At 40.5% G+C, this 14181-nt stretch overlaps 1 protein-coding gene and 1 long non-coding RNA gene across 3 annotated transcripts in view; one reads left to right on the top strand and one right to left on the bottom strand.

The window, feature by feature from the left end:
• The window catches only part of aopep (aminopeptidase O (putative)), a 92374-nt gene that overhangs the window by 39385 nt on the left and 38808 nt on the right, over positions 1 to 14181 (top strand). For both annotated transcript variants that reach the window (XM_026188822.2, XM_026188823.2), the window contains exons 9-13: positions 3100 to 3202; positions 3410 to 3517; positions 4069 to 4112; positions 9674 to 9734; positions 14007 to 14069. In XM_026188822.2, the coding sequence (XP_026044607.2) occupies positions 3100 to 3202; positions 3410 to 3517; positions 4069 to 4112; positions 9674 to 9734; positions 14007 to 14069 (379 nt within the window). The remainder of the gene's footprint in view (positions 1 to 3099; positions 3203 to 3409; positions 3518 to 4068; positions 4113 to 9673; positions 9735 to 14006; positions 14070 to 14181) is intronic.
• LOC145432414 (uncharacterized) lies at positions 5702 to 7027 on the bottom strand. Its single transcript, XR_013912702.1, has 2 exons — positions 6631 to 7027; positions 5702 to 6552 (listed from the first exon to the last, which is right to left on the bottom strand). It is a non-coding gene; the product is annotated as an uncharacterized LOC145432414 (long non-coding RNA).

Below are 14181 nucleotides of genomic sequence, written 5' to 3' on the forward strand. Positions count from 1 at the left end.
GTGTGAATGTGTGTGTGAATGGGTGGATGACTGGATATGTAAAGCGCTTTGGGGTCCTTAGGGACTAATAAAGCGCTATACAAATACAGGCCATTTACCATTTATAGAGTATGAATTGAATAACAATTCCTGAAAACTTGAAAACTGATAACTAACTCAAGGATGCTGTTGCATGTCCCCTTAAAGGTCCCATGTGACACAGATTTTTGTTTTCTTTAAACTGGCTCCCTGGGAAGTTTAAGGGTTCAGTTTGAAATTTTGGTCATCACGGTTTGATGCCTCCACATATCAGTGAGCTACTACAACCACACATAACACCAAGATCTATTAGGTGTATTGGTTGTACCAAGATCCAAGTTAAAGATAAAAGGTGATTGTGCTTTTGAGGTTGTGGAACCTCATGAAGATCTGTGGACACTAATGATACCTTTAAAAAGTAACTTAGGAACCACCTCTGTCTCTGTCAGCTTGCCTTTATTGTTTTGTTTTTTTTAATCTATTTTTTACACTTTTAGTTATTGTATCTTGTAGGGCCCTCAAAGTCCTGACACAGATCACTTTTTCATGTGGAATACACAACCTTTGTGCCCAAGTCCACATGTAACTTCATTTGCATTAGAACCACATGCACATAAACACTAACTCAGTGTCACAACACAGTGAAGACTCTCTAAGGATCTGCTGAAGGGAAGGAAAGGAAACCACAGTGGGATATATACAAAGAGATGTCCTCACCATACACAAATGCACACACAAAGGCTAAATGGTAGGTTGTTCTTTCCAAGTTCAGTAGGTCACAATTGACACCCCATGATCCAGCAGGGGCCCCAGTGGCCAGTGTTTATCAGTCCATTTCAGATGAGTTATATTTAGGGCAGCCTGGGCCAGACGCCATTCTCCCTGCTGATTTACTGGGCTGCTGGGAGCGCTGCTCTACCTTATCCGGTTTCCACAGTCAACCCAGTGTAATTTGTCAGGATATGGCTCACGGAGCTATAAACCTCTCGTGTGTGTATGTGTGTTCTCGTTTGACATTAAGTTCTGTCAGTAATAGCTCCTGATTTCCTCTCGCTTTTTCTCTCCCTTTCAATCTCAGACACACCCAGGTGTACGCACGGCTACGCATGCACACACACACACAGACAAACACCCCCCCTCTCACTGCCCTACAAGTCAGATAAGAACGCCATTTATTCTGAAATACATTTAGCTATTACGAGACGCTGAAGGCAGCAAGCACCGTTTCCTCCTAAAGTTTTAGTTAATCATCCCTGACAAAGACAGGCAGCAAAACCCAGGGATTCACACATCAATAAATCCCTTATAAAGAAGGCTGAAGTCCCTTTGTTTAACATGACAGTGATGAATCAACATTTTGTCTCTCCGTGGTCTGCTAGTGTCTCTGACATAAGAAATGGTTACATTTTCCGTGGAAAGACAGTACATGTTCTGTCACTGTTTTCATCTTTTGTCCTAATCCTTCTTTTTCCTCTCAGACCCACACATACACACAAGTTCCCAGGGGTACAGCACATCCCGCTGTCTTAAAAAGAGTCCATTTCATCTTATCGCAAGGAACAGACAGCCACAGGCTGAAATGAGCAGGTGACTGGACAGAGAGCAAGTTTTAAAAAAAATCCAGTGTTTAAAGGAAAATGCTGATATAAAGGAACCACATATAAAACAAACACTATATTGCATATTTTAAGTTTTAACTTGTAGCCCGTTTGTTATATCCAAATGTGTTATTCATTATATACAGTCACTGACAGACTGAGAATAATGAAAGTCTTTATTTCTGGAGAGTCAACATCATTAGTTTGATTTTCTGAGGCAGATTTTCCGAAATCAGGTCATTTCCATAGCGATTTCTCTCGCACAGCATTTATATGACATGCATACATCCACACAAGTGGGAACACGCCCTCAGATGCATGATGAAAGTGCTTGAAAGAATGACCAGTTGAATTTAGAAATTCCAGGAAGCTGATGACTTCCTCTCTTTCAGTACACTAAGCAAACCAAACATTCCTGTCTATCTTCTGCCCTTGATTTCTCCCACACCTCCTCCTTGTCTTGTCCTCAGCCCTAGTCTGCTTTACCCCCCTCTCTTCTGCATCCTGCCTTCCCTCTTCTGCTCACCATGGCTGGACAAACACTTGTGTAAATCAAATATTTGACCAACTTGTGGCTCCCTGCTTAAGCTCAAGTCAAAAATATAAACAGTCACATGTGACTCTCTGTGCCTTTAGCCTTTCCGATCGTCCATGTACGTCTGCGTGTGTGTGTCTGGCCGCTTCTGTCATGAAGCGGTCTTGTGGAAAAGTGCAAGCCAGTGATGAAGGGTGTATTGATTGGTGGGCCAGGCGCCTGCCGTATCGACTTGGCAGGAGGGTGATCCTTCAAGGCCTTCCTATTGGCACACTGAGTTAATCTGCTCATTCTGATCAATACCAGCTAACTAAAACTATCATTGCACAGCATCCCATGTCAGGGATTTGTTTGTCTGGTTTTTTATTGGTTTTATGCGTGTTTGTTTGTGTGTTTTATGGAGGTTGAGGGGATGATTTGTATCTTCGTGACGGGGAAAATGAAACCCAGAGCGTGGCTCTTTTGTGCTGGTAGTCAGGGGTGCTTTTTTTGTGCGCAAGTGTTATATGTTCGCTCCATGACTCACGGGCAGTAAAAGTTAGAGCACAGCACTGTGAGGTCATATAAACACTATAGTATGCTATTATAAATCCACAGTTTTATTTCCAGCCTGCCTCTGGCAAAGTGTGGCAACTTGGCAATGTGTTCACCATTGAGAAATGGCCTGAGTGGTGCCATTTAGTGTTGCTGACAGTGTACTCTTGCTCTGTTGAAATGGTGGTTTTCCTGCAACTAAAATGTCTTGAGAGCAAGATAAAATAAAAATGTCCTCCTGTTCTCCAACATCTCACTCCTGTTTTGCCTTCTGGTCTTGTCATGTACCTGTGCACAGTACTGCTGATGGTGTGTGCTGAAAATCTCGCTTTGTGTGCTGTACGTCCATCTCTTCACTTGTTCAGTGTTTCTGTGAGCAATTTTTTCTTCCCTGCTCTGTTTGCCCTCCTGCAGACCTAACATGGAGAAGACTGGTCAGGTCAGTGAATCTGGCTCCTCCACAGTTAAGCATGCCCTCAACCCTGAAAAACCCTTCATGCAAGTCCACTACCTCAAGGTGAGACTAATGTCGTAGTAGGAAGGTGGGAAATGAACAAAGAAAGGAGGGAATTAATGAAGACAAATAAAAGAACCAGATCCAATCAAAGTATCGAATAAACTTATAGTATCTCTTTGTTTTTTTAAAATTTCTGTGAGCTTTCTTGTTTGGTGCTTTAGACGTTTGTCTATAATTGATTGTTTGCATGTCTCACCCTTTGTCCAGGGCTACTTTCTCCTCAGGTTCTTGGCCAGTCAAGTGGGAGAGCAACAGTTTATTGAATTCTTCCAATTATTTGTGAAGAAATACCACGGCCATCTAATTTTGTCCCAGGTGAGGCTGGAAACATATCTCTGCTGCTACTTCAGAGGCTGCTGATAACATTTTAGCTCACGTGTGAACTATTTAATTCGACCCGTCTCTCCAGCACATTTGCTGCTTTTATAAATTATTGGGAGGCTGATGTAAACCTGATTGCCACATTGTTACAATAGCTTTCTCTCAAATTGATGATTGTACATCAACAGAGGCACATGTGTTTATTCTGGTGGGGCCACAAAGCTGAGTGATCCCACCTGGAACTGTGTGTGTGTGTGTGTGTGTGTGTGTGTGTGTGTGTGTGTGTGTGTGTGTGTGTGTGTGTGTGTGTGTGTGTGTGTGTGTGTGTGTGTGTGTGTGTGCATATGAGTTCCACCTGGCTCCTGTTACTTCAGTCGCAGATTGAGTCCTCCCACTAAATAGAGGAAGTAACATAAACACTGTTTGACCTTGTACTCTTGACTTAAGATCAGGTATGCCTTTCTCTTTTCTTTTTGTCTTCCTCCCACATCTACCTAAACGACTCCATTTCTGCTTGTCTTTTTTTTTTGTTCTGTTTTAAACAGGATTTCCTGCAAATGTTACTGATTAGCTTTCCCGGCATGGAAAGGTATGTTGTTTGCTATGAGAAATCTCTGCAGTGTAATTCATGAATAATGTAAAGATGCATTAAAACCAATTTGGTTTGTACTATAGCAGGAGTAGTCTTAGTTTCTAGTTGCAGACAAATATGAGATGCGGTTAAAGATTATTATTTTTTGTTTGTTTCAATGTAGCTTTTAAACTTTCAGTGGCAGATGTGATATGTTAATCGATTTCATGTGAAATGCGTTTGGTCCCACTGTGGAAATATGGCAAACTGAAGCATCCAACACCAGTTCTGTTAGGTGAACAGTCTCATTCACTCTCATATTCACTGAAGTGTAAAAGGATAACTGCTCCTCCTGCTCTCCTCCTCTCTAATTCTCTCTCACTCTCTCTGCACTCTCTTAATCATTCAACTTTCTTTTTCTGCCGATTGCCTCATTAACCTCTTCATGTGTCTTGTCCTGCTGTCCCACGTTTTCTTCCTTGTCTGTCATTCACATTATCAGCCCTTTCTTTTCTTACTCTTCTTTTCTCGAGCATCTACAGTATTTGTCGGCTCTCAGTGTTTTCTTTCTGCCTTCTCTGTCATGTGGAGTGTGCTGCTGCTGGACGAGAAGAGATTGATTGAATTAAACAGAGGGAGTTGGGCAGAGTCAATATTTGGATTTGATGCCTCTTTCAGTAAACAGCTCAGTGAAATAGAAGGGTTTAAGATTAGAATAGACAGTTGCTGCTCTGGGTCATGGCCAGTCTTTTCGTGATGTGAGGTCATGTATCCTTGGAACAGTGGCATGCAGGGACTTTTACAGAAAGGCAACCAGAGACAATCCCAAACCTCTCACTCCCTGACCCCAAGCACACACAGAAATCAAAAACATACCATGCGCATTGCCTGTATGCTGTATTGAGGAATTTTTCAAGCAATTCCTTTAGGAAACTAAGCAATAAAACACCTCATTGCACATAAAATTGTATTTTTGGACAAATTTTGCGTAAAGTATCAAAATTCAGAATAATTATTATGCAGAAAAATGTTTCCTATCAGTGTTAAATATCTTAAAAATACTGGTGCAGATGTTTAGTTGTTGAGCTCATTTTAAATACTTTATGTTCTGTTTAATATCCAGCATCATATTCTATAAATTATATATTTTGTAGTGGATATCCTTTCCTACATCTTGATAATAAAAAGTGTGTTAACATTTTGAGAGATTCAAAAGTAATTGACTGACAAGCAGTTTCATGGCCAGTACATCCCAGTTTCCTCTACAAATTAAGCAGATAAAAAATCTTTACTTTGTTTAATCAAAGTTTACTTTGCATTTGGATCTGTTCATTAGAACTTTCATGGTGAGGTACAAGGAGGTGTAGATGTAAATGAAGGTCATCATTGGGGTGAAATGCCAAAATAAGTTATTTTGATAGTTAAAGATCACACTGCACTGGCCAGTAGCACCCAAAGCCCTCAAAGACAGTGTAGGAAAGCTAAAGTGAGTAGGGATGGGTATTGATAAGATTTTAACGATTCCGATTCCATTTTCGATTCTGTTTAACGATTCGATTCTTTATCGATTCTCTTATCGATTCTTTTTTTTTTTAAAAAAAAGGAGAACACTAAGGTCGATTAGCTCAGAGCTTTGTTTTATATCTTCTCTTTGAACAAGATAGAAATTTAGGAGTAACATGGCCTTACAAACCCAACAGTGAGATCTTGAGAGATCCAGCCTACGGCTCTTCAATGGGGTGTCACAGGGTCCCCAGGAAAAAAAATTGTAAATGTAAAATAATAAAATAAATATTCTTGTGAGACATATCACATATTGACGGGGTCGGGTTATGTTAAAAAGTATAAATTGTTATACTTTGTTCATTGGTTCAAAGGTACCCCACACTTCTTTTTTTGTTTGCTTGTTTGTTCTGGTGTATTTTTCATTTGAACTGTTACTCTGCCAGAGTACTCATATTTACAAGATGGCATTGAACGCCCCATTGGTGTATCAGGAAAACTATTTTGTACGTATGTTCCTTGAAGGGGATTGAAGTCGTTCTTTTTTCCACCGCAGCGAAGGGCTAGGAGTAGGAGAGGAGCTGCTGTATGTTTTTGTTATCAAATCGATCTGATTGTGAAATAAAGCATATGCAGTGAGAAAGCAACTCCAGGAGTCATCCCTGCCTTAAAGCTGCAACATTCTTCTGTAGCAATAACAAAGTATAACATAAATTGTTCTGTGGCAATTACACAAGAATATCCAGTAATGTCCCTGCCCACAATTAAACACATTCACTTACCAAAAATCGGGGGCATCTGCTGTGGCAAATGGGTGCAAGCCTTTGACCACAAACTTAGTCACTGCTCGGTGACATTAGTCTATCCTGGCCTGAAAGGAGACGCTACCGGTAGACTGCAGCGAGAACTGCCAGCATCTGAGCCAGACTCTGTCTGTCTCTCTCATCATGGTCACCTACATGTACAGTAATGGCAGGTCTTGTAATAAGGCAGATCGCGCTAACATAATATGCACTGTTAGTTGATTATTTACCTGCCGCATTAACGGGAGAGGACGTGTAAACGTCACCGCTGCTGCTGGGTTGAGAGTCACGAGTCCGGAGCGGAATTAAAAACGCGTGTCATCGCGTGTTTTGTGAGCAAATGCTTTTGCATATTCGTAGTGTTTCCTCCCTTAAATGAAATATCTACTTTGCAAGTTGCCCTGTTGTCATCGGTTCTCATAAAGTATAATCAAACTTTTGAGCGTTTGAGCCGCTTAGGCGCCGTGTTTCCTGCCAGGTAAATGACGCTCCGCAACGTGGTGACGTCATTCGGGGCGACTGGAATCGATAAGGGAATCGTTTGCAAAAATGGCAAACAATTCCAAGGAATTGAAACAGTGGGAACCAGTTCTCAACAAGAACCGGTTTTCGATACCCATCCCTAAAAGTGAGTGCACATTCTCTCCTTGGTTTAAAAAAAGAAGCCCTTCATAACGTCTATGCAAGTCAAGAACACTCTTGAGTAAGTAGGTATATCATTGTTAAAACCACCGATCCATTTTCTCTTGGAGCTGGAGCCCAGCTGCCATAGGACGAGAGGGAGGGTACATCTTGGACAGGTCACTGATCTGTTGCAGGGCTAACACATAAAGCCACAACCAATTTAGAATCTCTGATTAATCTAAGATGCTGTGGGAGATAATGAGAGCAAACGTGCAAACATCAGAACATGTGAACTCCATATAGAAAGTCCTAGCTGCCTGGTGGAATTGAACCTAGTGTTGTCTTTTGTGTGGCAATGATGACAATGGAAACCACTTGTTACGCTGACGACTAGACCTTTTTCAGAAAACATCTAAAAGAACAAATTAAACCAATATTAACTTGCACCAAAATGATGGGAAATAAAAAGTATGGAGAAAGTAAGAAAAATAGCTTATGATCCAAAGCGTATCACATCATCTGTCAAACATGTTGGAAGCAATGTTATAGCATAGGCATGTATGGCTGCCAGTGGAACTGAGTCACTAGTGTTTATTGATGGCTGCTGAGAGAAGTAGGAGGATGAATTCTGGAGTGTACAGGGTTATACTTTCTGCTAAGCTTCAACCAAATGCTGCAAAAACTTTACAGGACAAATGGAAAATGCCCCAAAACATTCTCCAAAAGCAACACAAGAGTTTATTAAGGCAAAGAATTGGATATTTTTTAATGGACAAGTCAGTTGCCTGGTTTCAACCCAGTAGAGCATGCTTTTCAGCTACTGAAGACAAAAATGAAGGCGAAGAGGCGCACAGACAAGCAGCAACTGACGGTGGCCACAGTAAAGGGCTAGCACAGCATCTCAAGGGAGGAAAAACAGCATTTGGCGACTTCCTGCGAATATTAAAACGGTCCTCACATTCAACATTTTCTAAGTGTATCACATTACTTTACAAAATGCAGTACTTTTGCTAAATCCTTTTAATTAAACTCTGCACTATTTTTTAAAATTTAAAATCCACAGTGGTGGTGTTCTGAGGCAAAATACAAAACATATCATTGTCCAAAAACATATAGACTTAATTGTGAATTCTTACATGTCACTAAGAGGATGACTAATTAGTGAAACTAAAGTGAAGTTTACATTTTAGCGTCACAGAACGGAACGGGTAGATACATGCCTCATATGCTCTCGTGAGAGATGAAGCTTATTTCTCACTAGACCTATTATTAAGCATCACTTGATGAGTCATGTGGTATATTAAGTGTATTAACCTTTTGTTTGCCACACAAGAGAAGTATGCTGACATAATCCCATGTAATCCGACTTTGTGGGTTCTCACTGTTGGTGTGGCATATGTTTAGTCTCTAGACTCTGTCTATAATTTCAATCATGCCAAGAGTTTAAATGCGCTTGTGATGAAGTCGCTCATCACATTCTTAATCCTTGGTTTTTAAGCAAGTTGATGTTTTATTTGGAGTATTGCTTCTTCTAATATGCTTTAAAGTGTAGTTTCCCAATACACCACTCTTTTAATTTGCCTAGAAATGCACTAGATGAGCTCAGCTAGTGTGCGGGAGCGAGGAGCTCAGCCTCAACCCCGCAACAAAAAGCCAATTTAGTCACATGAGCAATGTTGAGAATTAGGTTGGTTGCTTGTTTTCAAGTTTGTCTCAAGGCAACAGATTGTTTTTGTGAGCATGTTATCTTTCTATAATTAACTTTGAGCTTAAACCACTGAGAATACATTTTGACTTTTACAAGTTGGAATAAGATTAAGGTGACTGAGCCTGATGAACTGAGTTTAAGATTACCTTAAATGGTCACTACAGGAGGTTAAACCCATTGTGACAATTATAATAGATTTACAAAATAGACCTATTTACATTCTGTGTCTGTTATTTTTCTCAACGTGTCCTTTTAGGGATAAGTTTGGAAAATGTGGGGGAGCCTGAATTGCATGTGTTTAATAAAGAAAAAATACTATCCAGAAATAAAAAATAAAAATGTTTCAGTGAAGGTATTACTGTATACTTATACTGCACTGAAACCTTCAGAGTAGCCAAGAGTGGAATTTTTTCTCTCTAAGCACAGGCGGGTAGGATTGATAGTGGGGTGAAGGGCATGCTATTTAGTTACTCTTCGACTCTTTGTGCACTTTGTGTGTATACTTGATGTATACTTTACTGTTTGCATAAATACACGAGGCTGAATGTGGGATGTTTGTTTGCATTCACATTTGTCTTTGCAAGTCAGCCCAGTCACTGTGTGTGTTCTCTGTATGGTGTTTGACTATTTCCACATGCAAACCATCCAATTTGGCCTCCTTTCAACTACTCAGACATGCATATACATAGACTCTTTTTTTTTTTTTTTTGCATGTCCATATGTATAACTCCAATTCATTGTCTGTGCATGCCTCTTTTCTTGCCCATGTATAGGAAGGTGGGTGTGCCCCTTTTTTGTTTAAGGTGTTGGCCTAAATCTCAAGTCTGCCATAACCCTAACAGTATTTTCCCAGAACGATGTTTTTACAGTGCGTCTTGGGCAATAACAGTCATTGCTGTAATAATAGGAATAATACTAACACTTGTGCCATTGTGTTCCAGAAAAGGCCTCACCCTCGGTGCTATTTATGCTGACTGGCTCGATCAGCCGGGAATTCCAAAGGTACGAAAAGTCCTTCAGTATTTTTTTTTTTTTGGCTGAGTTTAAAATAATTAAATACCAGTTTATGAAAAAAACAAGGCAATTCCTCACTTTTAAGCCTGACAGCTCTTTAAGTAGATAAAAACTGTGTTGGAATTTGTTCTTCATTGTAATGTTTAAGATAAATCAGTATTACTTAGGCTTCATTGTACACAATAATGCAGTAATTTAGTCTCACTAATTGTTGTAATTGTGCTTACAGGGTTGCAATTCCCAGTGCATTGTTTTTCTTGTAGTCCACTGAAGATTTCATTGTTTTAATGTTTTACAACCATTCTTACTACTCAGTAGTTAATGTTTACTTACTGTGGCAACAACCTGGCTGGCATTACCATGAACCGTAGAAAGACTGGTTCAATCCTGGTCACTCACAGGTTTGTGAAGTCCCATTTTGAAGCCCTGACTTTCACATTCTGGCAGCTGCCATCTTGGTTTTCTTTTAACCCCCAGATGTGTTTAGACAAGGTGACGGAGTTCTGAATTATGAGCAGCAGCCAGCAACATCCAGGAACCACTTTCCTCCATTGTCTCACGTCTAATGGAAGCTTCTCGTGTCGCATCTGCCACATTGGTTGTGTCGCATCCGGTATGGCATGACGCTACATCAGAAGAACAGCTTTAAAATGGCTACGCAGCAGGGAATATTATTAACTACTATAGTTTAAATTGTGTGCAATAATTCAGAAACCATTTGTTAAAAATGGCTTATATTTAAATTGGTTATAAAAGGTTATGTATATTAAGATTGTGACTGCTTTGCATTAAAGGTAGGTGCCAACCTTGCTCGGCTTCAACTAACAGAAGTTACTGAACTGAGCACCTTGTGCAGTTATTAACACCCTGACCTAGGAATGTGTACTCCACCAAGCAAGGTAGTTATAACCCCCCAAATAGTCATAATGCTAACCTTAGCTTTAACACAGGATTTCACAAACCAGTTTTTAACATCATGGTGGTCACATCCATCTTTAAGTTATATTTAGCCATTGCAAGACTGCTACTGTATCTTGGTGAGGTGAACAGTCCTGCTTTATCTGCCCCCTCAAAGGGTTACAAATACTAGGATTGCTCAGACAATCAATCCACTCCAACAGCTTCTTCAATTCTGCCATCTCCATGGTTACAGATCTTAATTACCACTGTGCGTGTGTGCAGTTTTTAGTGTCTGTTCCTGTGTCTGGGAGCCTTCACCTTCTGGATGCGATGATGTAACTTGAGTCTTCCAGGGGCCTCTCAGGGTGGAAAGGACAGTGCGGAGGGAGTGCTCCGCTGTTTTTTCACACCCGATTGGGTGAAAGCTGATTGTTTTTGCAGAGGCTTTTTTTGTGTTTGATGTGCCAGTCAGAGCGATGGCTAATAAGATCAGCCCGATCGATTGAAACCTTTCACAAATGCAAGTGCTTGTGCATTATGTACACTGGGCACAAACACATCTCTTTCTCCTCTCTGCCTCCTTTGCTCTTGAATGTGCTTGAATTGAAGAAAGGCAGGAAATGATTTGGCCTAATAATAAACAATGACATCCACCAATCCTGTGCTGAACGATGGAGAATGAGAAGGCCAGTGTCGGTTTATTTTAGACCTCAAGAGTTCCCATTGGGATTATGATGTAGCATGGAATATTTTGTTGATTCATTGATTCACCAGAGCTTTTAGCTCCTTCTTCTACTTAAACTACACCTACATGATAGTGTTTATTTTTTGTATTAATTACCAGTTGTCATATACTGATTTAAGTGCTGCTGATTTACCTAGTACATAATTGATGCTTTTTGATCTTCCTGGCAGGTATTAGATTTAGATTTCCTAAACCTAAAAATCTTTAAAAGAGCAAAATGAAACTCTGGGATTTGACAAAGAAAATAGTACCAATACCTAGAGCTCTGTCTTTGTAAAAATTTGCTCTCACACTTGTGCAATACAGCAACACGTATGTGTTTTGTAGCAATAAAACTTAATTAAGACAAATATCCTGAAGGTGTTCACCAAATAAGTTTGATTTTCAGTCTAATTTTTAAAATATATATAAAAATATAAAAAGGTATTTTTTCCCTTCCTGGTTTAATTTTAATTTCTTAATGTTAATTTGTTTAATTTGTCTGAATTGTAATATTAGAAAAAAATAACCCGAGTACATATGAAATGGGGTTTTTAAATGATGATTTCATTTATTAAGGGAAAAAAGCTATCCAAACTTACATGAAAAAGTAATCGACCCCTAAACCTAATAACTAGTTGTGCCATCCTTGGCAGCAAAAACTGCAATTAGGTGTTTGTGATAACTGGCAGTGAGTCTTTCACATCACCGTGGATGAATTTCGGCCTACTCTTTTTTGCTGAATTGTTGCAGTTCAGCCACATCGGAGGGTTTTTTGAGTTTGAACAATCTGTTAAAGTTCAAGCTAATGATGCTTAATCGGATTTAAGTTCAGACTTTGACCATATATATGTGTAAATATATTCATTTATTTTTAACCATTCAGAGGTGTGTTTTGAATCATTGTCTAGCTCCATAATGAACTGATGGGCTCGACATTCTCTTTCAGGACTTTTTAGTAGAGAGCAGAATTAATGGATGTTTTAACCCTTTCCAGACTGATACATGTCAATGGCTTTGTTTTTTTTATCCTTGAATTGTGGCATGATGTGTTGCAGCTTGTAGCTAAGTCATTTTTTTTGTATTCAACAGGTCTCACAGTAATCAGGTCTCGGTGTGGGTCGTGAAATTAAACTCAGCTTTCCAAAAGTAGTTAATCCATCCTACAAACATCTTAAACATATGTGTGACAGATATGGGAAAAACTAAGAAATCAGGAATGTGGCAAATATTTTTTCACACAACTGAGCTTCATATTAACAAATCTGGATATAAATACACTTCCTCTAAACATATCCGGATGTGTCCAGATCCGGAGCTTTACAGTTGGAAAAACTGGATGTATTCACATTATTTATCAAATGAAAAGACTGCTGTGAAGAACTTTAAGTATATCCGTGCAAAGACATTTCAAGTAAAATATGGTTAAAGCAAAAATACCAAAGCATGAAAGGATCTGAGAAACAAAGACAGAGACGTCACCATTTACGAGTATGAAATGAATGAGAGGCACTTAAGAGGGAAAGAGATGCAACTTGTGAACTTCTACACGCAGTCAAATATCGATTCACTAAAGAGACTAGAGAGACACCACAGAGATGCAGGCGCAGGACGAGAGAGTTGGAGAGAGACAAAGGTCTTGCTATTCAGGGAATGGCAGTGGAGATCTAGGCAGCAAGAGTTATGTGTGGTATCCTGTTACACAATGGCAATTTAGTACTTCAACACTCACTACATTCTACACTACCCACTCTCAAAACCTCCCTCTCTCTGTACCTCTCTGTGTCTCTCCATCCTTGCCTTGTACACACACCTTCATGCTATTTCTGCTTGAGCAGCAGACACTTTTGTATAATACTTGTAGAGAACTACGCAGGCATCCAGTTATAGTATTGAACTTTGTGTGTGTGTGTGTGTGTGTGTATGTGTGTGTGTGTGTGTGTGGCTATGGTAACGCTAATACCTGAAACACAGCGCGGCTCTGTGTGTGTGCGTGGGAACGTCTGTGGAGTGCATACCGTGGATTGAGGCTGAGGCGAATATCGTGTGTCGCTGCTGCCTGTGTGTGTGAGTGAGCTGTGTGACATTGTGAACACCTTGCTTCCACGCACTCCTGTCTGTCTCCTTCTTTTTCCCCACTCCACGTACACACCCGCAAGCACACGTGTACACATGGCATCATCGCTCTGGTGCGTGATTCACATCACTTGAGCAGCGGCTTTGCTGAGGGCTTAAATAAGGTGAGAGAGTAAGGGCTGTGGGTGCGTAGATGTTCGCTTGCATGAATGACTGCACATATATGTGTGCGTGTAATGGTGGAGGACTAAGGTGACTATCAGTCCTGTAGTTGCTTGTAAATCAGGTGATCCCCCCCCCCCCCCTCCTTTTCGTACACCACCCCTTCCTCCTCTTTACTCCTTTCTCTCATCCTCCGGAGTCAAGTTGCGAGTTTCCGTCAGAGGAACAAGTGATAGCGCTCCCACCTCTTCCCTCTCCTCCCACCTCTCTTCTCTCTCCCTCCCCTTCCTGCTTTGCTCTCTCTCTCTCTCTCTCCTTCTCTGCCTCTGCAAAGCATTCCACTCTGTCCTGATCACTTGCCCCTGGCTCACTGCTTTCCCTTCTTCTCTCTCGTTCAGTGGCTGTATGAAAGGAGCGCCGTGTGGTCGCAGGCAAGGCTGGTGGAAGAAGTCAAAGCAGAGGTAGGCACTCTCTCTCTCTCTCTTTCTTTCCTCCTCTTCTTTCTTTCCCTGTCCCTTCCTCTCATCTTCAGGGAGTGGCAAGGAAGCACTCAGATTTTCAAATATTGCACCT

The sequence above is a fragment of the Astatotilapia calliptera genome, chromosome 12, assembly GCF_964374335.1.
Source record: "Astatotilapia calliptera chromosome 12, fAstCal68.1, whole genome shotgun sequence".
NCBI lineage: Eukaryota > Metazoa > Chordata > Actinopteri > Cichliformes > Cichlidae > Astatotilapia > Astatotilapia calliptera.